Below are 22,103 nucleotides of genomic sequence, written 5' to 3' on the forward strand. Positions count from 1 at the left end.
CAGATATGAGTAGAGTGATTATCATTTTGATAATATCTTAAAAAGCACCCCACGCTTTTTTTAAAATAAAATACATTTTTTTATTTACACTATTATTAATTTATATTTATTGAAATTTTTAACACTATTCTTAATTTAAATTTATTTTCTATTTTTAGTTTGGTTTTCTATAAAAAGCGTGTTTTTAGTTTTTAAACTATTATTTATTTTTACTTTTTAGTTTGGTTTATTTATAAAAGCGTGATTTTTAGTTTTTAAACTATTATTTGTTGATTATCAAAAATATTCAGGCGCGCAAATTACCCACGGAGAGTTACATACTGACATACTGACATACTGACATACAAGTGAAGCTAATAAAAAATAATTATTTATAAATATTATAAATACGGGGAATCAGAGTTCGATTTCGGAGAGCGAGCCTGAGAAACGGCTACCAGAACCAAGGAAGGCCGCAGGCGCGCAGATTACCCACGGAGAGTTACATACTGACATACTGACAAACTGACAAACAAACTGACATACAAGTGAAGCTAATATAAAGCGTGTAAAAAAAAAGGCGTCATAGCGCTGTTGACTAGCTGTCAATATGGGATTCACCATAAAAATTATGAACTAATTATTGACTCCCATTATTTAAATATTATAAAGCATACAATTAATTTCGATTATTTAAGTTTATAAATATTTTATATATTGCTAATTAAAAAAAAAATAGATCATATAATTACATGAAAAAATTAATTTAAACTCGGCAGTTAGAAAAAATGCTTTTCTAACCAAAATTATTAAGAAAATAGACGCTCGTAAGCTGATTTGATGAATTGGTGCTAACTTTATTTTTTTTAATAATTAATATTTAATATTTTGAACTGAAAGTGATTTTTTTCAATTTTTTAATTAATTAAAATTTAATAAAAATTTATTTGATCGTTATTCTTATTACAGATAATTAAATATATTTAAAAATAATTTAGGGTGTCAATATTTAGACCCCCGTCAATAATTGGGGCTTTTACCTTATATAATTAAAAAGAAAATAACTTTTCACCTATAAAATCAAAAATTTTCAATAAACGCGTAAAACAATTTTTGTGTTAAATATTTAACATAAAAATAAAAAAATAAATTTTTTTTACGCATTGACACAATTTTTTACTGTGTAAAAATTTCAAATTTCACCATACTTATTCTAACATTAATATTTTAATTTTTTTCTACACAGAAAAAAAATCAGCTTGAATTAAGTAAATAATTTTGAAGAACTTAATCTTGTTGATTTGAGTAGAAAAATTCTTAAACTAAGAAATTTTTCTTGGTTTAAATAAATTTTACTTGATTCAAGAATTTTTTGTCTTGATTTAAGACAGTGAAACTTTCCAAAATTATTTTCTTGGATCAAGAATTTTTCACTTGATTTAAATTAATTATTTTTTCTGTTTACCATATAGATACGCTTATTACCACAAGCATAAATATGCAAGATGAAGTATGTCTCCATATATATAATACACATGGAGTAATCTTGTGAAGAAAGATCCTTACTAACCATTATTTCGTCGGTACATCTTTCTTTTATCTTCTTGGATCCAAGGCTGTGTAAATAAAAGGGATTACACGGATAGGAGTGTGCGTCATATTACAAGAGGACACCGTAAACTTTGACCCCCTAAGGCGAGTCGTATTTGACAGCAGCCACTGCAAACTGTACTGTGAATCTTCTTCGGTGAGATTATTAAACTGAGTCTTCATATATCAAAGGAGGAGAGTATGAAGCTATGTATGTACTGAAGTATAAGTTTCATACGTACACTGTACATAGAGAGAGATACTGGACTGGATATAGATAGTATATAATATATAGTATATTGTATAGTAGGATAGTACAGAATAATAAGAATAAGGAGAACCAGCGAGTACAATATCTCGGAACAAGGAGGGAGGAACCCCCGTCGCGTTATAGCATTTGTCAGAAGGTGTTCGCGATACAACTGAACGTCCCTCTCCAGATCTCCAGACCTCCAGTTCCAGAGTAGAGGCCTCTATACTATGTTTTACTTGTATTGGGTTCTCGGTACCTTTTCTCATGGCCGCTCTCTCACGTTTAGTTCACCTTCTCGTTTTGTCTTATTTATTCTTTTATCTTCGTAAGGATTGCAAGATAGGGAAGAAAGGAGAAAAGAAGAGTATTTGTTGAGTACATGCACGGTCTATACAATGTGGAGCGACTTACCACGGTTAGGAGCCATTAATCCTCGCGGCACCAAATACCGATCAAATATAAATATATCTGTAGTTTCTTACACAGAAAGAAAAATTTCTTGACTGGAGAACAAAATTCTTGGCTCAAGAAAATTTTCGGGTGCCTGAAGGAAGATCGAAGTTGTGTTGGCCGAAGTAAAAATTTTTCGAGAAATTCTACTCTAGGTGGAAGTTATTTTTTCTTAATTCAAATTATCATAAATACTTGATAAGGTAAAAGCCCCAATATATGATCATGTACCAATATATGATCACTCCATGTATTTGTATACCTATATTTGTGAATATAGATATACAAATACATGGAGTGATCATATACTGGTACGTGATCATCTATTGGGGCTTTTACCTTTCAATAAATTTTTATATTTGATCAAGATTTTTAGATACTTTAGGGAAGCAACGTCACTTACTTCAGCTGAGAAAAAAATTTTTTCACCTTGAAAAAACTTTTCTCTTGAATATTTGATATCCATTTTATATTACTTCTATCAAGAACTAAATTTTTTGGAGAAAGAGGCTGAATTTTCTCAAAACAAGATTTTTTTGACTAAAATAAATTTTCTTGGATCAAGATATGTTTTTCTTGAAATTCTACTCTTGGTGGAAATAATTTTTTCTTAATTCAAATTATCATAAATATTTGATACAATAAATTTTTATATTTGATCAAGATTTTTAGATACTTTAGGGAAGCAGCGTCACCTAATTCAGTGAGAAAAAAATTTTCTCACCTTGAGAAAATTTTTCTCTTAAATATTTGATACCCATTTTATATTATTTTAGCGTGCAATTATACATATTGAATGAAAAAAAATGATGAAATATTATTTGATCTTCCCATTTGACATGTTAATCAATAAAAATATTAATGAAAATTTACTTCTATCGTTATATTTAATTTTTTGGAGCAAAAGAGAAATTTATTCAAGACAAGAAAATTTACTTCTATCAAGAACTAAATTTTTTGGAGCAAGAGGCTGAATTTTCTCAAAACAAGATTTTTTTGACTAAAATAAATTTTCTTGGATCAAGATATGTTTTTCTTGAAATTCTACTCTTGGTGGAAGGAATTTTTCTTAATTCAAATTATCATAAATACTTGATACAATAAATTTTTAAATTTGATCAAGATTTTTAGATACTTTAGGGAAGCAGCACCACCTACCAGCTAAGAAAAATTTTCTCTCAATCTTGAGAAAATTTTTCTCTTAAATATTTGATACCCATTTTATATTATTTTAGCGTGCAATTATACATATTGAATGAAAAAAAATGATGAAATATTATTTGATCTTCCCATTTGACATGTTAATCAATAAAAATATTAATGAAAATTTACTTCTATCGTTATATTTAATTTTTTGGAGCAAAAGAGAAATTTATTCAAGACAAGAAAATTTACTTCTATCAAGAACTAAATTTTTTGGAGCAAGAGGCTGAATTTTCTCAAAACAACAAGATTTTTTTGACTTAAATAAATTTTCTTGGATCAAGATATGTTTTTCTTGAAATTCTACTCTTGGTGGAAGTCATTTTTTCTTAATTCAAATTATTATAAAGACTTGACACAATAAATTTTTATATTTGATAAGAATTTTTAGATACTTTAGGGAAGCAGCACCACCTACTTCAGTTAAGAAAAAAATTTTCTCACCTTGAGAAAATTTTTTTCTTGAATATTTGATACCCACTTTATATTATTTTAGCGTACATATTGAATGAAAAAAAATGATGAAATATTATTTGACATGTTAATCAATAAAAATATTAATGAAAATTTACTTCTATCTTTATGTTTAATTTCTTGGAGCAAGAGAGAAAAATTCTCAAGACAAGAAAATTTACTTCTATCAAGAACAAAATTTTTTGGAGCAAGAGGCTGAATTTTCTCAAAACAACAAGATTTTCTTGACTTAAATAAATTTTCTTGGATCAAGTTACGTATTTCTTAAAGCAAGAGAATTAATTTTGTTGGAATAAGTGAAATTTCTTGTCAAAAAAAAATTTTTTTTTCGCTCAAGAAAATAATTAGCAAGAAAAATATTTTCTTGTCTCAAGTGAACCTTTTTTTCTGTATAAATAAATTTAAATTCTTCAATAAAAAAATTTGCTTGACCCCAGATTATTTTCTTTTAATTTTCTAAAATAAAGTAAAATTTTTTTCAAAGTATATTTTTGATACTTTTGCTTTGAAAATAAAAAAAAATGTATAAAGAATGAAAAGAATACTCTTTCCGACTAGACAACCGATTAAGCTTCGCTACGAATTCTAATTACCGGCGTTTATTTGCATGGTTAAACTTACAAGACGTCAAGCTGAGCTAACGAATCGTCACGTATCCCCTTGAATTTTTTTTATTTTAATTTATCCTCCATCACTGTTACATACATCCTCCGGCAATAAACATTGCATACATACATAGCTCAGTGTAGTGCTGGCGTCTCATTCAAAATATTCTTGACACGAACAACGTAAAGTTGATGCGCCAGCACAGCACAGGCACCAAGAATAAACCGTGTGGGAGCATGCCAATCAGTCGACGGCGTCTATCTATTTAGCATTTAGACTCCTCTTTAGCACGCGTATCCAAAAACCTCCCACACAATTTTCAGTCCGTGACTCACTCATATCACTAATTTCATTTTTCTCCATATCTGGATGGTTTTGTATCGATAATAGACCGACAAACGTGTCCAAGTGATCGCAAAATTATCTTATATATTACAATAACAGGTATTAGATTACAAGGGATAGAGTTATCCTCCGATTGATCTTTTCATTTCCATGCCTGTTTGATTTATATTACTCTGATCCGATGACATCTACGATCAGCCACCCATGGACGACACATCGCGATAACGCGGCTTTTAATACACCATTCGATAAATTTATTGTCTTGATTTTAGATTTAGAAATAAAAAAATTTTAATGGTTAAAAGATTAGTTTATTTCAGAGAAAATTTTATCATTAAAAATTTTAAAATTAAGAAAATTTCAATTTTAAATTAGAAAAATTTTTTTTTGGGCTCAAAAATAATATAATTATCTTCTTTAAAATAAATGATAAATTTGACTTTAAAAAAAATTTTTTCTTTACTAAAATTTTGTTCTTAAATCAAAAAACTTTATTGTGAATAAATAATTTCATTTTGTACTTAAAAATCATCCAGTTAATTCCTTAATTTTCCCAAAAGAAAATTTATTATTTTCTATATTATTAAGAGAATAAGCGAAATTTTGTAGTAAATGCTCTATCTCTAGATACATAATTAAGAAATGACCTTATATATCGTGAACTATTGACATTTTTAAAGATATAAGCTCACCCCGATGTTATACTCATCAAGACCTTTCATTAAAGTACCCACATCAATTTTTCATATATTTATATATATTATATATATATGTATATATGAAAAATATATCAAAATGCATGTGAGTACTCAAATGAAAGCTCTTGATGAGTGTAACATCGGAATGAGCTTATATCTTTAAGATATATATTATATTTATGTATAGATGAAAAATATGTCATTAATTATGTAAATATATACATAATTAAGAAATGACCCTGTATCTCATGAACTATTGACATTCTTAAAGATATAAGCTCATCCTGATGTTACACTCATCAAGACCTTTCATTTAAGTACCCACATCAATTTTTCATATATTTATATATATACCATATATATGTATATATGAAAAATATATCAAAATGCATGTGGGTACTCAAATAAAAGCTCTTGAAGAGTGTAACATCGAGATGAGCTTATATCTTTAAAATATATATTATATATATGTATATATGAAAAATATATCAAAAATGCATGTGGGTACTCAAATGAAAGCTCTTGAAGAGTGTAACATCAGGATGAGCTTATATCTTTAAAATTATCAATAGTTAAAATAGTACAGCGCAATTTAACAAAAGTCAAAATTCCTATTCATTATTATTACAATTATTATTATACCAAAAAAATTTATTTTTAATTAAAAAAAAAATTTTATCTTTATCCATTAAATTTTCCGCTTCAAAAATAATCACACCCAAACAGCTCTTCAATAGCAACCCACACTCTACTTATCAAAACTCTCGACACATTAAAACCAATTAAAAAAAAAAGCAATTATTATGCGTATAAGTAAAGTAAACAAAGTAAACAAACCAACGGTGTTTATTCAATGAGGATTGAGAGCCACGGTGATACCAAATGAACAAGAGAAGGAAGAGCCATCTCTACTCAGTGAGTCTCTCTTCATCTTATTTTATTTTATTTTATTTTATTTCTTCTCCGAAAGAAAAGGAAGCTAAGTATAAGCAAAAGGCGCGCAAATACAAAGGGGCCTTCTATATAGTATAAATACAAGTAACCCAAGTTGGGCCTTACTCACCTTGTCTTCTTATTCTATTCGCCGGGAAGAATAGCGCAGTGTAGGTGTACCTACACCATACAACTTGCAACTTACAGGTATACATATATATAATATAAGGGTATGTACATATAAACTACAGGTAGTATAGTATATAGTACATAGGGCCGAGTTAAGTATAAACGTAGTATAGTGTTGTTGGGGCCTGGTGGATGGTGGATGGTATCTCAATCAGCCGGGCCGCAGGTTGGGCTGCCCTGGACCCCTGCGGTCGTAGTGGTGGGGGCAGAGAGGCCTTCGCCCGAAGGAGCCGTCACAACTCAATCTAGTTCCTCGGAGGCTGCGAAACCGAGCGTGTGTCTGTGCTTAATTTCTTATTTCTTCCCGAAGTTTGCCGCTTATTTTTGTTGTTTATTTCTCCCTAAAGTTGCTATCCAACGAGAATATTAAATTAACAATATAAAATTTTTAAATTTCCCGCGTAAAATACGTGTGAAGAAGTGAAGTTACAAGGAATTGATTGTGAATCATGTGATTTGAAACTTAGGATCAAAAAGCGGTAAGATTTTTTTTTGATTAGGTTTTTATTTATTTATTTATTTATTTATTTCTTCGGTTTGTTATTAAGTATCTCTAAAGTAACCGATCAGTCAACGTCACTTATTAAAGGATTGTATTCGAGCTCCGAGCATTTAGCTGTCTGGCATCGATCAACAACCCTTCATCTCTGTTATTTATTGACATGCACATTTATGAGCTTAGTATATGTACAATTTTTTTTAAGAAATATTCACGAACCGATTTATGAAATTTACTTTGGAGTTATGGAAAGGTTTTTATAAAAATTATGGCTATGATTTTTATTCAGAAGAAATGTTTACTTTTTTTTTAACAGTAAAAAATTTTACGTCAAAAAACAGTGTTTAAATTTTTGTGTTAAATATTTAATACTTTTATGTGAAAATTTAACAATTATTATGTTTAATCAACACAAAAAAGTGTTAAATATTTAACACAAAAATTTTTAATACAAAATTTTTTTACTAGTTAGTTCAGTAATTTTATTATTTAAATACAGTAAAATATAAAAAATAAAAAATCCAACAAATTTTTTAATTATTGAAAAAAAAATTTCACTTTAATTTAAATAAATTTTTTTGTAAATTAAATTTGATTTATTAAAAATTTATTAAATTTTTTTCATAAAAAAATCTCTAATATATTTTTTACATTAAATATAAAATTCCATAAAGAAGATAAATTAATTTTTTTTTAATCGAGCTGTCTGCAAGTCATCACAATTTAATAAATAATGATATAATAATAATTATAATATTCCAATAAATATCTTAAATATTTTTTTCACTTAAAAAATCATCTTGATTTTTAAAATTTAATTTATAAAAATTCATGCTGAAAAATTACTGATAATTTTCTAAATAAAAAAAAAAATAATTTTTTTTAACAATAATAAAAAAAAATTTAATGGGCTCAAAAATAATATTATTATCTATTAATTTTTTTTTTTTACAATAAATGATAAATTTGACTTTCAAAAGAAAATTTTGTTCTTAAATTAAAAATCTTCATTATGAATAAATAATTTTTTTTATACTAAAAAATCATCCAGATTTTTAATTCCTTAATTTTCTTAAAAAAATTTATCATTATTTATATTATTAAAGAAAAAAAAAATTATTTTTTTTTAACAATAATAAAAATTTATGAAGCTGTCTGCAGTCGATTTTTAATCCTCAAACAATGAATAATAAATAATAAATACTGTAGTTGATTAAAAAATGAGCCTTACTTTTGATCGAAAATGGCGCAATGCATAAGAGCGATATATCATCTTCGATGTATGAGTTATATATATTAACGTGAATAAATGAAGTAAGAAGAATGAGATGATTTGGATGGAGAGAAAAGAGGCTACATATATATAATATAATACTGATATCTATATGTACGTTCTGATACTTATACTTATACCTGGGACTTGGGCTTGTTAGCGTAGACTACGATACCACGCTGTGGATTTATGTGTTTCTTCACTAATGAACTCGTGGCACCGAAAGGACATCGGTGGACCTCGTGACCAGGGATATATGTTGTACCTCGAATAATCAGGCTGTCTGTTGGTTAGGTTACTGTCTCCGGGTTTCCTCTCACTCTTCAGTTCGACGGATAAAAATGTACATGTTATAGTATTTCTTCATATGTGTCTGCATGTACATTGTACAATCCACACACACACATAGATTTATAAATGTATAGACTGCTTTGAATAATCAACGCGGGAAAAATTTAAGTTTATGTAGCAGTAAAAGTTTTTATCGTGACCGGCGAGTGCAGTCTTGCATTAACGGATCACGTTCGCCGAGTTAGCACGCTTAAACCCGGAAGTAATTGATTTTGATCTATGAATTCAGATTTTTACAAGGGGTACTTTTTTTAAGAAAGTTGGTCATTTTTTTAGTAGATTTTATAAAAATCTAACATTTTTACAAATATAAATAATGCTGAGAAGCGGGAAAGAATAGGAGTTACGGTAATTATTACGTGAAGCTTTCCACATTCACGTAACAGGATATTGGTAGGAAAGGATTGAGAAAAGAATGTGGAGAGGATCATCTTAATGTGAGTTTATAGAATATGCGAGAAAAAATTATTAGATAGCTCGGACTGGGATTCGAACCCAGAACCTTCCGACGACATGTCGGCTACTCTACCATTTGAGCTGTCTGGTCTATACTAAATTTCCTTTCGCTTATTCTATATACATTAAGCCACACCGTTCATCTTACGGCAAGCATTTTTACGAATATAAATAATGCTGTGAAGCGGGAAAGAATAGGAGTTACGGTAATTGCAGTAGTCTTTATCATAGAATTTTTGCTCAAAAGTTTGTATATTTATATACGATATAACCAGCCTTGTCTTTTCTCTAACTCCCGCAATTCTCTATAGATCTCAATAAAACGTAGCATAAAAATAATTTTGAAGAGGGTAATTTTTTTTATTCAAGACGAAAAATTCTTGAATCAAGTAAAATTTCCTTAAATCAAGAATTTTTATACTTAAATTAAGAAGATTAAGTTCTTCAAAATTACACAGTAAAAAATTTTTCATCATTGTGTAAAGTGTAAAAATGTTTGTGTAAAATTTAACATTTTAGTGTGTAGAATTTAACATTTTAGTATGTTGATTCAACACAATAGAGTGTTGATTCAATACAAATTGTGTAAAAAAAAATCATCAACACAAATTTTTGTGTTAAATTTGACGAAAAATTTTTTACTGTGTATATACTTGATTCAAGAACTTTTTTTTTCTCTGTATACTCATTCTTTGAACGGTTTCCGAGACTAAGTTTGAAAATGAGCCAAATCGGTCAATTAGTTTAGAAATGACAGCAATTCAAAAATTTAAAATAATTGAACGTTATATTCTATCACATTTCTGTGAATATTGAATCTGAAAGCTTATAAAATAAGCTTTAATTTCCATATTTATTTTTTTTTTTTTAATTAAATAGTTTAGGCTAAATAATTTACAGCAATTAAAAAATTCCTAAAAATAGCAAAGAATTTTGACTTTTACTGTTATTTCATGCATTAAGATTTGAACGCGATGTCCTATTAAATTTTTGTAAATTGCATTTGAAAGCTTATTAAATAAGCTTTAATTTTCATGCTTACTTTTTTTTCTAAATTAAATTAAAAATTCTCAAAAATTTGTACTGCTGTTTTTTTGCAAAATAACATTGATAAATTGTTAAATTTTTGTAAATTGCATCTGAAAGCTTATTAAATAAACTTTAATTAGCATACCTAAACATCAGTTTAAGCCAAAAATTTAATTCTTCAAAATTTTTTAGGGCAACATTTGGTCTACACATTTCTGTCCTTGCGAGGAATTTGTTTTATTATATCTTTGAAATATGCAGGCCTTAATATCAACTGCTATGCATAAAAAGACCAAATGTTACTGCGGGAGGCATAAGTCTCTGTTGAGATAATATATGGGTACTTTTCAGTCCTGACTTTTTTCTTTTGTTTGGATTAGATGCTAAGTTTAGTTGGATTTTCAATGTGGACCAGAAAAGGCAAAACTGCTAGAAGAAAAAAGGTTTATTTGAAATTTTAATGAGGACTGGAGTTTTCTTGAATTAGAAAGTCTAACTTTTGGAGGGAAACTTTGCTAAAGTATTTTTTTTTCTTTTTAAAGAAAAATTTTTGTCTAAAAATTGAATTAAATATTTTTGAAATATTGGCGGAAAATTAAAAAATGTTTAAAAATTTTCGTTTATTTTAATTTTAATAGAAAAATATTCTAATAAATTTTTTTTTAATTTTGACGTAGAAAAAATTAATATAATAATTATTATTAATTTAAGTAGAATTAAATTATCTAAATTTTAATTATTAATGAAGAAAATTAAACCTAAAATCAATAAAAAATTTTATAAACTTAAGAAAAAAAAAATTATTTTTACTTCAAAATAATTTTTAGTCTTTCTTAAAATTAAAATAATCCAAATAAATTTTTTTTCTGCTCTGTAAAAAGGATAAAAGACAATTTTAACTGTAAAAATCTAAAACACTGAACAGTAAAACTGTCTATCGAATTATCCGTCAAAACGTCAAAAAAATTTTGAGCTTCCACACAATCAAACACTAGATATAATACACGATCGAATAAAAAGATAAAAGCAAACTTTTTCCATGTGAATGCACAGACGATTGTAAAGTCAACCCGAATTCTACCTTGAAATAATTAAAAATAAAAGTGAATGGACTGAAAAAAGGGTTAAATATATATCTATATATATAAATATAAGACTAGAAGGCATAAAAGATTTGTTGGATAAAAAAAGGCAAACCTTATACTATTATACAGCGTGCCACCTGCTCTTCTTAGCTTCTTGCTTTTATTTTTCTTAAACTCAAAAGCAAGGGCCACTTATCCCAGCAACAGCAGCCTCCTTGTTCCACATCTTCATCTCTTCATACTTATAAATATATATGTATACACACAATAAAGTATCTCTGTTTTTAAAATCTTCGTATCGAGACACTGGCCAACATAAATGTAAATATAAATATATAAATATCTTAGCGCTTATATCTGGTAAATGTTTTACTTACGGTCAATTGCCCAACGCTGCTACCGATTAATTATCCAGATTATCGCGGTACCATTATATTATATATTATACATTATACATATGCATACACATATGTTTAATGCTTGTATACATGCCCTCCACTTCATATCAACCAATGTTGAAGAATTAAGTAGATCCTCAGCAGGAGAGACTGCGGTCGATCTAAACAGACGACAATTCAAACAGTCGCTGTAAAAGATACTTTTTTTTTACTTTACATTAGTTTAATTTTTTTTTGTTAGTTATAATTTTTTAAAAATAATTTAGTTTTTTTATTAATATCAATCATACATTTTAAATAAAATTATTAGACCATATTTATTTAAGACAAATTTTTTCACAAATAAATTCAATAAAATAAAAAATTCATTCATAGAATTGTACTTTCCTGAATATTGATGTTTTTAAAGATATAAGCTCATCCCGAGGTTACACTCATCGAGACCTTTCATTTGAGTACCCACATGGAATTTTTTATATATTTTATATATATGGTATTTGTGAAATATATTAATATATAAAATATATGCAAAATTGATGTGGGTACTCAAATGAAAGGTCTCGATGAGTGTAATGTCGGGGTGAGCTTATATCTTGAAAGATATCATTAGTTGACAAGATACAATGTCATTTCTTAATTATTGGCGTTTTTAAAAATATAAGCTCATCCCGATGTAACACTCATCGAGACCTTTCATTTGAGTACCCACATGGAATTTTTTATATATTATATATATATGATATTTGTGTAATATATAAATATATAAAATATATGAAAAATTGATGTGGGTACTCAAATGAAAGGTCTCGATGAGTGTAACGTCGGGATGAGCTCGTATCTTTAAAAATGTCAATAGTTCACAAGATACAAGGTCGTTTCTTAATTATGTATCTAGAGATAAGTATCTAGAAAATTTTCAAATGCAGCCAAAATACTTATCATAATAAATTGACACAATAATATAGATGATTTTTCTGTATCAAGTTTAAATTTTTAATACTATTATTATAAAATAAAAATTTATTATATGATAAAAAAATATATTTTCAACGAATTAATTATCAAGCCATAAAAAATTCTTAATTTAAGAATTTTTCTCAATCAAAAGTTCTTAAAAATAATTTTCTCAATTAAACTTAATTTTTTTTTGTGTAAAAAAAAATCATAGCAAACTCTAGTACACTACAGTAATAGTACAAGCAGAAGGTACTTTCTCGAGGATGAATGAATGAATGAGTTGTTTGTTTAACCGTCATCACTCACTTGAGGACACACTTGTTAATCTTGATCGGTATTTGTTTAGTTATTTAAAAAGGAATAGAATCTTTCTTCTATCTCTAGCAGAAGAATTCTGCTACCGGGTTTATCTCGGGATGAGTCGCCGGAGGGTTCAGCTACATTGTGTAAATATTGGTCCTGCGTGTAAGCAAGAAGCCAAAGTAAATCCGGGAGAAATTATCTGCTCAAACTCGAATAAATATGTATGTATATTCTTCTCAGTTGGTCTCATGTAATGTGTGCTGTGTATATTTACCATACGGTGTTATATTATGAGCAGTGGTAGTCGCGGCACGAGTGGGTACCGATGGGCTGATTGGATGGCAAACAAATCGTTTAAAGCCGTCTTGCTCCTCCACATTACATCCACACTCCAATATGTGGATAATATTTATCCTTTTTTTTCCTCTCTCTCTCTCTCTCTCTCTCTCTCTCTCTCTCTCTCTCTCTCTCTCTCTCGCTTTCTCTCTTGCACTATATTCTTCTTAATACTTACACACTTATACTTATACTAACTAATATTAACTTAACGTATAGTATCTCATTTGATTCCTCTTGTTTGGCTTTCCGGTTTCGTGATGCCCACTTTGCTGATGGCGTGCCAGCACGCGTCTGTCTGCTTACCCGGCTCCAAGCCGAACCAACGACCAACTCGAGAATCTTCCAAACAACCCGGTACTGATTTAGATTTGGATACATTCTATTCATAAAAACTGATAGCTACACAGAAAAATAGGTTCACCTGAGCCAAGAAAATATTTTTCTTGCTAATTATTTTCTTGAGCGAAAAAAAAATTTTTAACTTCCCGCTAAGAAAATTGAAAATTTTCAAAAATCGGGAAGTTATTGGTTTTACCCCGTTTTTCGAAAATCGAGTTTTCATCGGATCTCGACGTTTCGAGGTCCTAGGAAGCTTTCCTGACTATTTTCACGATGATGTCCGTACGTCTGTATGTGTGTGTGTGTGTGTGTGTGTAAACCTCTCGTAACTTTTGAACGGCTTGATCGATTTCATCGCGGTTCGTGTCATTCAAAAGGACTTCGCCAAACTTAGATTTCCTGTAAGTTGGAACCGATTCAGACCAGTAGATTTCGAGAAAGTGCACAAAATGACAAAAAAAGTTGTTTTTTTTTTTTTTTTCATTTTTTTTAAATATCTCCGAATTGGCTGAACCGATCAACTTAAAAAACTAATCGACTCTTAACTTTAAAAACCCGCATTGATCGCCACATAGAGCGTCAGAATCGGTTGATGCGTTCGTGAGATATCGTTGTCGAAAAAAATCGAAAAAAGTGTTTTTTTGTAATAACTCCGAAATTTTTCATCAGATCAATTTTTTTGTTCAAAATTATTTATAGAGCTCAAAAAACCACATCGATCGCTGCCTACCGCGTCAAAATCGGTTGATTTATTAAAAAGTTACAGCAGTTTGAAAATTAGAAAAATCGTGTTTCATCGAATTTTGATAAGACTTTTGAGCTCGAAGAGCTCAAAAGCATAGAAAAGGTATCTTTTTGAGCTCGGAGAGCTTAAAACAACACACAGATTGTACTTTTGAGCTCGAAGTGCAATTTTAAGCGCCTAGTTATGGAATTAGCGGGAAGTTGCAGGGATGGCCTTCAGGGTCAACCGTTTTTCTATTTTTTTTTGACAAGACCACTATCTACTTTTTTGACTTTTTTGACAATTTCACTTATTCCAACAAAATTAATTATCTTACCTTAAGAAATACGAATCTTAAGAAAATTATTTTGAAGAATTCCTGATTTGAAAAAAATTCTTAAATTAAGAATTTTTATTTTTTTGGCTTGTGGAAAATATATTTTTTTATAATTAAGTATGAAATTTTTTTAGTAATCAATTTTTATTTTATAATACATAATTAAGAAATGACCTTGTATCTTGTGAACTATTGACAAATGATCAATTATGAATTGATAAATTTCAATAAATATTGAAAAATGATCAATTTAGATCAAGAAAATATTTTTAAATAATCTTGTAAACTTAGTGAGTTAATAATTCACTATAAAAAAAACGGAAAATTTTGCTATTAAATTGTAAAATAATATACGAAAAAAATTGAAATGAGAAATTATAAACAAAGTTGTTCTTTTAGTTTGAAAAATATTTTTATTTTATATTTACGCCAGCCTCCACCATAATAATGTATGAAATTACTACTATTTACAGAAAAATGATGAGTGAAAACAAGAAAATATTCATTTATAAAATTTTTAAATTAATAAATAATTCGGAATACTAGAAAATTGTAAGCTGATATAAAGAAAAAATTTGTAAAGACAAATTTTAATAATAATATTGTAAGTGAAATTATCACAATTATATTCCAAAGTTTAAATAAATATTTTCTTGACTCTTAAGTATTAAAACTCATCTTTATAAGGGTCAAAAGAATTGGTAGAATTTCTACCATATATTCCATATTGCTCAAATAACTCCCTAAGATCAGGAAAGACCAAAAAAATCAATTCGTACATGGCAAACCATATTTTTTTAAGTTCAAAAACGGGCATTTCAAAGGGTGCCGCCATTTTCTAGAATTATAGTAGGAACAGTAGATAGAATAAAAAATCAGCAAGACGTCCTAAAGAAAGAATATGAAACAAAATGATGGATTGTTTATTCCATACCATTCGAATTTGAGAATCGAACTTATCTACTCGGCAACGTGCATCACTTGTGAAAGTGTCGTACTAACTCTGGCCATCTAGCGGCAGCGTTGGTACTATTTTCTCTCGACCATTTAAATATTGCCTATGAGGTAAACTTTTCTTTAATTTTGCTTTTTTTTTAAGTTAAATTTTTTTGCAACTTTTTTAATATTTAAATTAATTTTTTTCATAGTCAAAATTTTTAACATAAGAAACTTTGCTTGGTTCAAGTGAATTTTACCATTAAAAAATTTCCTGAATGATTAAATACAAACAAATAATTTTCTAGATAGTTTAATGTATTTTTTTTTTTTTTAATAAATTTTCTTATTAATGTACACACAGAAAAAAAGGTTCACTTGAGCCAAGAAAAAGATTTTTATTCAAAGAAGAAATGAATTTATTGAGTTAATTTCGTTAAAGTAAACATTAATTTACAACATGAAGATGATAATGACAGATTGTTTGAAGCGAGAGGCTGATGATGTGATCAGCTACTGGTTTTAGCCATCACTGAATTATTTAAAAATAAAAACCGAAGCGCTCTGTAAGATAACTGTGTAATTGGAGAACCGAGCTACTGGGTAAAAATTATTAAGAGCCGCTTGACTGCTGGTGTTTTATTTGCCCGTACCTCTTTCTTAAATCTGATGATCTTCTTCACATACAAGATAGGGGTCCGTACCTCGTACTCATCCTCATCCTCAGCGTCTTTTGAATTTTATACTTACATTTTACTTTGCTGGTTTATGGGATAGGGTGAACCTCAAGCTCGAGCACTTTGTATTGGAGCATGTTACACAGTAGTCGGGGAGCAGAGTGCGTGGATCGCACAAAAAAGTTTAAATTTTCTTCATCTCATCTCATCTTTATATTACGTGGTATGGCATCTTCAAGACAGATGGTTGCTGTGCTTTTTTCTTATCGCTAACTTCTCAATTATTTTGAGATTAGTCCCATCCTCTGACATTTTTTTTATATTTTATTATTATTATTATTATTATATTAGTTAATAATAATGGACTCTTTACAATTAATATAAATAAAAAGTCATTATGTGACTGCCATGACTTGTGCACAGAAAAAAAAATTCATTCAAAATCAAGTAAAAAATTATGAACAATTTCTTCTTCTTGGTTTAAGTTGAAAAATTCTTAAACTAAGAAATTTTACTTGATTCAAGAGTTTTTCGTCTTGATTCAAGACAAGGAGCTTCTTCGAAATTATTTTCTTGGTTCAAGAATTTTACTCTTGATCCAAGTTAATTTTTTTTTCAGTGAGAACTATAAATAAAGTTTTGCTTTATTAAATAATGCCTTTGGTTAAATTGCACTGTACTTGCTTAAATATTGACGTTTTTTAAGATATAAGCTCATTCTGATGTTACACTCATCAAGAGCTTTCATTTGAATACCCACATGCATTTTGATATATTTCTCATATATATAATATACATAAATATATCAAATATATAAAAAATTGATGTGGGTACTTAAACGAAAGGTCTCGATGAGTGTAATGTCGAGATGAGCTTATGTCTTTAAAAATATCATTAGTTGACAAGATACAATGTAATTTCTTCATTATTGACGTTTTTAAAGATATAAGCTCATCCCGATGTTACACTCATCGAGGCCTTTCATTTAAGTACCCACATAGCAGTTTTTACATATTTCATATATATATATATATATATATATATATATATATATATATATATATATATATATATATATATATATATATATATATATATATGGTATTTGTGAAACATATAAATATATAAAATATATGAAAAATTGATGTGGGTACTGAAATGAAAGGTCTCGATGAGTGTAATGTTGGGGTAGGCTTATATCTTTAAAAATGTCAATAGTTCACAAGACACAAGGTTATTTCTTAATAATATAGATAATTTAAGTTGAAATTTTATTATTATTTTTTTTTTTATATTTATTATTAGTATTCAAAAATTTTGAATAAGTTAGATATAAAATTTAAGACAAGCAGCGATGTAAATAAAATAGTTGTTTGAAATAAAATTGATGATAAAGATAATGATAATGATGATAATGATGATGATGAAGATGATGGTGGCTGCGGTTGTACGCAATTTACTAGCACGTGCTTATTTATGGTCAACTTAGTACGGTCGATTGAACGGCAACACGATCGACCACATGGTTGTTCGGTGACTGGTATATGCTGTATATTTGATCTTCTGACGTATCAAAGAACATACCTCAAGACATTTAATCCATTCATCAACGGATAGGAGCTATCGTAATATTAATATATAATATATATTATTATTATTATTATTATTATTATATCGTGGTCGCTTTCATTAATAAGACTTTTGCGAACCCGGATGTTTCGTTACATTAGTTTACAGATACACTTTGCTTTTGTTACTGTTACTGATTAGTTACAACACATATGTGTTTATTTGTCATTCTGATTAATGATTAATGACACTCCCATTGACATAATATACAACGCGATTCGCCGAACTCATTGAAATTTAAATACTATGTTTACAATAATTTTATCATGTTGTAACGTTGTCCTATTGCAAGGTCGTGGTGATTGATATTTTATAATCAAAGAATTTTATTTGTTTAAATTTTCTTTTACTGATATCAATTTTATACTTAAACATGCCTTTGATTAAATTATTAATTTACTGATTAAAAAATTAACTTTTGATTTATCGTTGACTGATGATCGTTGACGAAAGAAAACCAAAAAAAGTGTTTTTTCGGAATTACTCCGAAGTTTTCTACTCTGTCAATATAAACTTAGAGATTTTTCATGAAGCTTAAAAAACTGCGTCGAATGCCACCAACCGCGTGAAAATCGGTTCATTCATTCAAAAGTTATCGCGATTTAAAAATTAAAAAAATAGAGTTTTATCAAATATCTATCAAACTTTTGAGCTCAAAGAGCTCAAAAGCATACAAAAGATATTTTTTGAGCTCGGAGAGCTCAAAATAATATACAAATTGTATTTATGAGCTCGAAGAGCTCTAAAACGTCATAAGTGCAATTTCAAGTGTTTAGGTATAGAATTGGCGGGAAGTTGCAGGGATGGCCTTCAGGGTCAACCGTTTTCTTAATTTTCTTATTAATGTACGCATTTAAAAAATTAATCCTGTAAATTTAAATTTATTATTTTTTACACTGATAAAAAAATTAACTTGATTTAAGAGAAAAAAAAAATAATTTTTAAGATTTTTATCATTAAAAAATCAAAGAAAAAAATTATTTTCTTTCTTATACTAATTTTTTTTCATGAAAATAAAGTTAGCCGACATTTAAAAAATTTTATGATTTTTTTTATTAGAGAATTATTATAAAAAAATTTTTTTCATTTTTTAAAAACTCCAAAAACTATAAGTGCAATTTTTCAAAAATATTTTTTAGTTATAATTTAATTAATTAAGCAAATTAAAAAAATCAAAAATGTCGGCTAACTTTATTATTATTCTTTTTTCTTATGAAGTTATAGTTTACCATAAAAATATTAAAATATAATCCGCATTTTTTTTTATAGGAATTTAAATTTTTAATTAAAAAATCAGAATATTTTTATACTGTAATAAAATAATAATCCTTAAAATATATTTCCAGAAAGAAGAATGAATTCCGCAACGCATTGGGTGTGTATAGTAGCCGTGCTGGGGTTCACTGCAAAAACAGATGCGTCAATAGCAAACGATACTCATAGAGTAATATCTTGCGATGAGGCTAAATTGAAGTGTGGATACAGAAAAGGATGTGGCGGTGCTTTGCAGCGGTATTTAACGAGCTGCGCTGGTATTTATCAAGACGAAGAAGACAGGAATTGTCCTGAGCAATGTCAGCTAGACCTTATTTCGCTCACCAGCACGGACGAGGGTAAAGACCTCATGAATGTACGTACTTTTTTTTTAATTTTTTTTTATGTTTAATTTTAAATAATCAAATTTCTAAAAAAATTTTTTGGACTTTCAGTGTCGATGTACCAAAGAGGATTTTATGTGTATAGACTCCAAGCAGAGAGTTGAGGTCTGCAGGGAATCAATTAATAGACTAATGAATAATACAAGACTTAGTTGTAAAATAGCCACTGGCATTTGTAATGCCGATACACTTTGTTTTACTGCACTGCAATATTACCACAAACATTGTAAACATATGTTCAATGGAAGAAGATGTACGCATCGGTAAGTTATTTATTGTTTTTTTTTTTTTTTTTATTTATATTTTTCTTTTAATTAAAGAAGAAAAATGAGAAAAATTACATTATACAATAATAATTATTCAGATTGTAATTTGTACAGATTTTGTAGAAATTAAATTATAAAATTTAATTATTTTATTTAAAGCTGTAAAAATTAATATTCAAAATTTTTAAAATTTGATTTTATTGATTTTTTTAGTTTTAAATTTAAAGCGACGCTTATAACTATTTATAATGTAATTTTTTCAGTGTATATTTATTATTTTTTCTCCAATTTAAATATCTTCTTTTTAAGTATTCATTAATTTTCTTTAATTAAAAATAAAATAATTAAATATCGTTTATTAATGCCACAATTTTAATTGATTTATTTATATTAATTTTCACAAAAAGAAAATAATAAATTGAAAAATTTCTCTTTAATCTTATAATTGAAATTTTAATTAATAAATTATTCATATATTCTTCATCAATAAAAAAATTTTAATAAAACATTTAATTACATTCAAAGCGACACTTATTATTATTTATAATGTGATTTTTTTTTTCCAATTTAAGTATCTTCTTTTTAAGTATTCATTAGTTTTTTTTAATTAAAAATAAAATAATTAAATATCGTTTATTAATGTAACAATGTTAATAAATTTATTTATATTAATTTGTAAAAATAGAAAATAATAAATTAAAAAATTTTTCTTTAATGTAATTAAAAATTTAAATTGATAACAAATTATTCATGTATTCTTCACTAATAAAAAAATGTTAATAATTTTTAATAAAACATTTAATTAAATGTTTAAATAATTATAAAATAAAAAATTCAGTTCCATAAAATTAATTGCAAAAAAAAATTACTAAAAAAAAAAAAGTACTAAAGAAGAACTAATAAAGACTAAAATGTATTATTCCAGGTGTAGAAATTCGTTGAATATCCTCCTGAGACAGGATAAAGCTGCGAGTTTAAAAACGTGTGTGTGTGACGGCCGTGAGGATTACGATTGCCGTGGCGTACATCGTAATATGCACATACTGTGTTTTAACAAAACAGAAGAAGAATACTCACAAATACTGCTAGAGCAATATCCAGACACGTATACTAACGAAGTCGGAGGAGACGTTAATTCCGGCGAGTCGATTTACTTTAGAGCAACTTACATTATTCTAATTGCTCTTTTAATCCTCTTAAAAGGTAAATATCATACATATCTTCATTTTATAATTTTACACATAAAAAATTCTATTGAATAAAATTTAAGACTTTTTATTTATTTTTGAAAAAAAATAAATAAATAAATAAATAAACACGTGACACTGAAGACAAAGTTTTAAGAACTAAGACACTGCTTTCATAAGTTTAAAAATAAATTCTCCGTTAGATCCTCTCTCTTTCTTTGTCCCTTTATTTTTTTAAGCGTTTTTCTGATCTTAAAATGTCTTTACACCATTATGGACAAAAATAAACCCGACAACGTTTTTCCTCCGCCTCTTTGTCTGTCTGCATGATTTTTACCCGAAAATTAATACACAAAAAATTTTTATAAAATTATCATTATCATAATAAACAAACATACTAATTAAAATAAAAAAATCAAAGTTTACTTCTGTTACAGACTGATGATTCACTGCAATGATAAGAAAGCAAAGAAGAAAAAAAATACAAACAGTATTCAGTACGTGAATGACCAAAGATCCTAAATATTTTTAAAAATCCGTGGATATATTGTGGGCTGTAAGCTGTAACAGACCGGAAAATAAATAATATAATGAAAAATTTTAATGAAATAAAATAAAAAAGCTGATTAGATAGATTTCTTTTTTTTTTTTTAAGCTAAATCTATCTTGGACGACGATCAAATTTATCTATAAAAGTATAGGAGTAAGGTTTTAAATAAATTGATATTATAATTTTATTTTGAAATTAGCTGACTCGGATTATAAAGAAGAAATGTATAATCCGAGTTATTAGAGAACAGAGTTATTATAGAGAAAATTGTTGAATTTAAGACATTATTTTAGATTGTGGGAAGAAATAAAGATTTTAAATAGCTTGTTCATTCTGTAAATTAAGTGTATGATAGTATAGCCATCATTTAATATTTGTTTTTATTTATAA

General features: G+C 27.6%; 1 protein-coding gene across 2 annotated transcripts; it reads left to right on the forward strand.

Annotated features, from left to right (window-relative positions):
* Positions 1–6,963: 6,963 nt before the first annotated feature.
* Positions 6,964–21,777, forward strand: LOC123259198 (growth arrest-specific protein 1-like). Of its 2 annotated transcripts, none has more exons than XM_044719535.1 (5): positions 6,964–7,199; positions 19,399–19,682; positions 19,762–19,973; positions 20,902–21,179; positions 21,585–21,777. In XM_044719535.1, exons 2-5 carry the CDS (start codon positions 19,407–19,409, stop codon positions 21,683–21,685), a joined length of 867 nt encoding a protein of 288 aa, XP_044575470.1. In that variant the 5' UTR covers positions 6,964–7,199; positions 19,399–19,406; the 3' UTR covers positions 21,686–21,777. The 2 variants fall into 2 exon arrangements, with proteins under 2 accessions (XP_044575470.1, XP_044575471.1); XM_044719536.1 differs by having other exon boundaries at positions 21,601–21,777.
* The last annotated feature ends 326 nt before the right edge of the window (positions 21,778–22,103 follow it).

The sequence above is a fragment of the Cotesia glomerata genome, linkage group LG2 (genome assembly GCF_020080835.1).
Source record: "Cotesia glomerata isolate CgM1 linkage group LG2, MPM_Cglom_v2.3, whole genome shotgun sequence".
Taxonomy (NCBI): Eukaryota; Metazoa; Arthropoda; class Insecta; order Hymenoptera; family Braconidae; genus Cotesia; species Cotesia glomerata.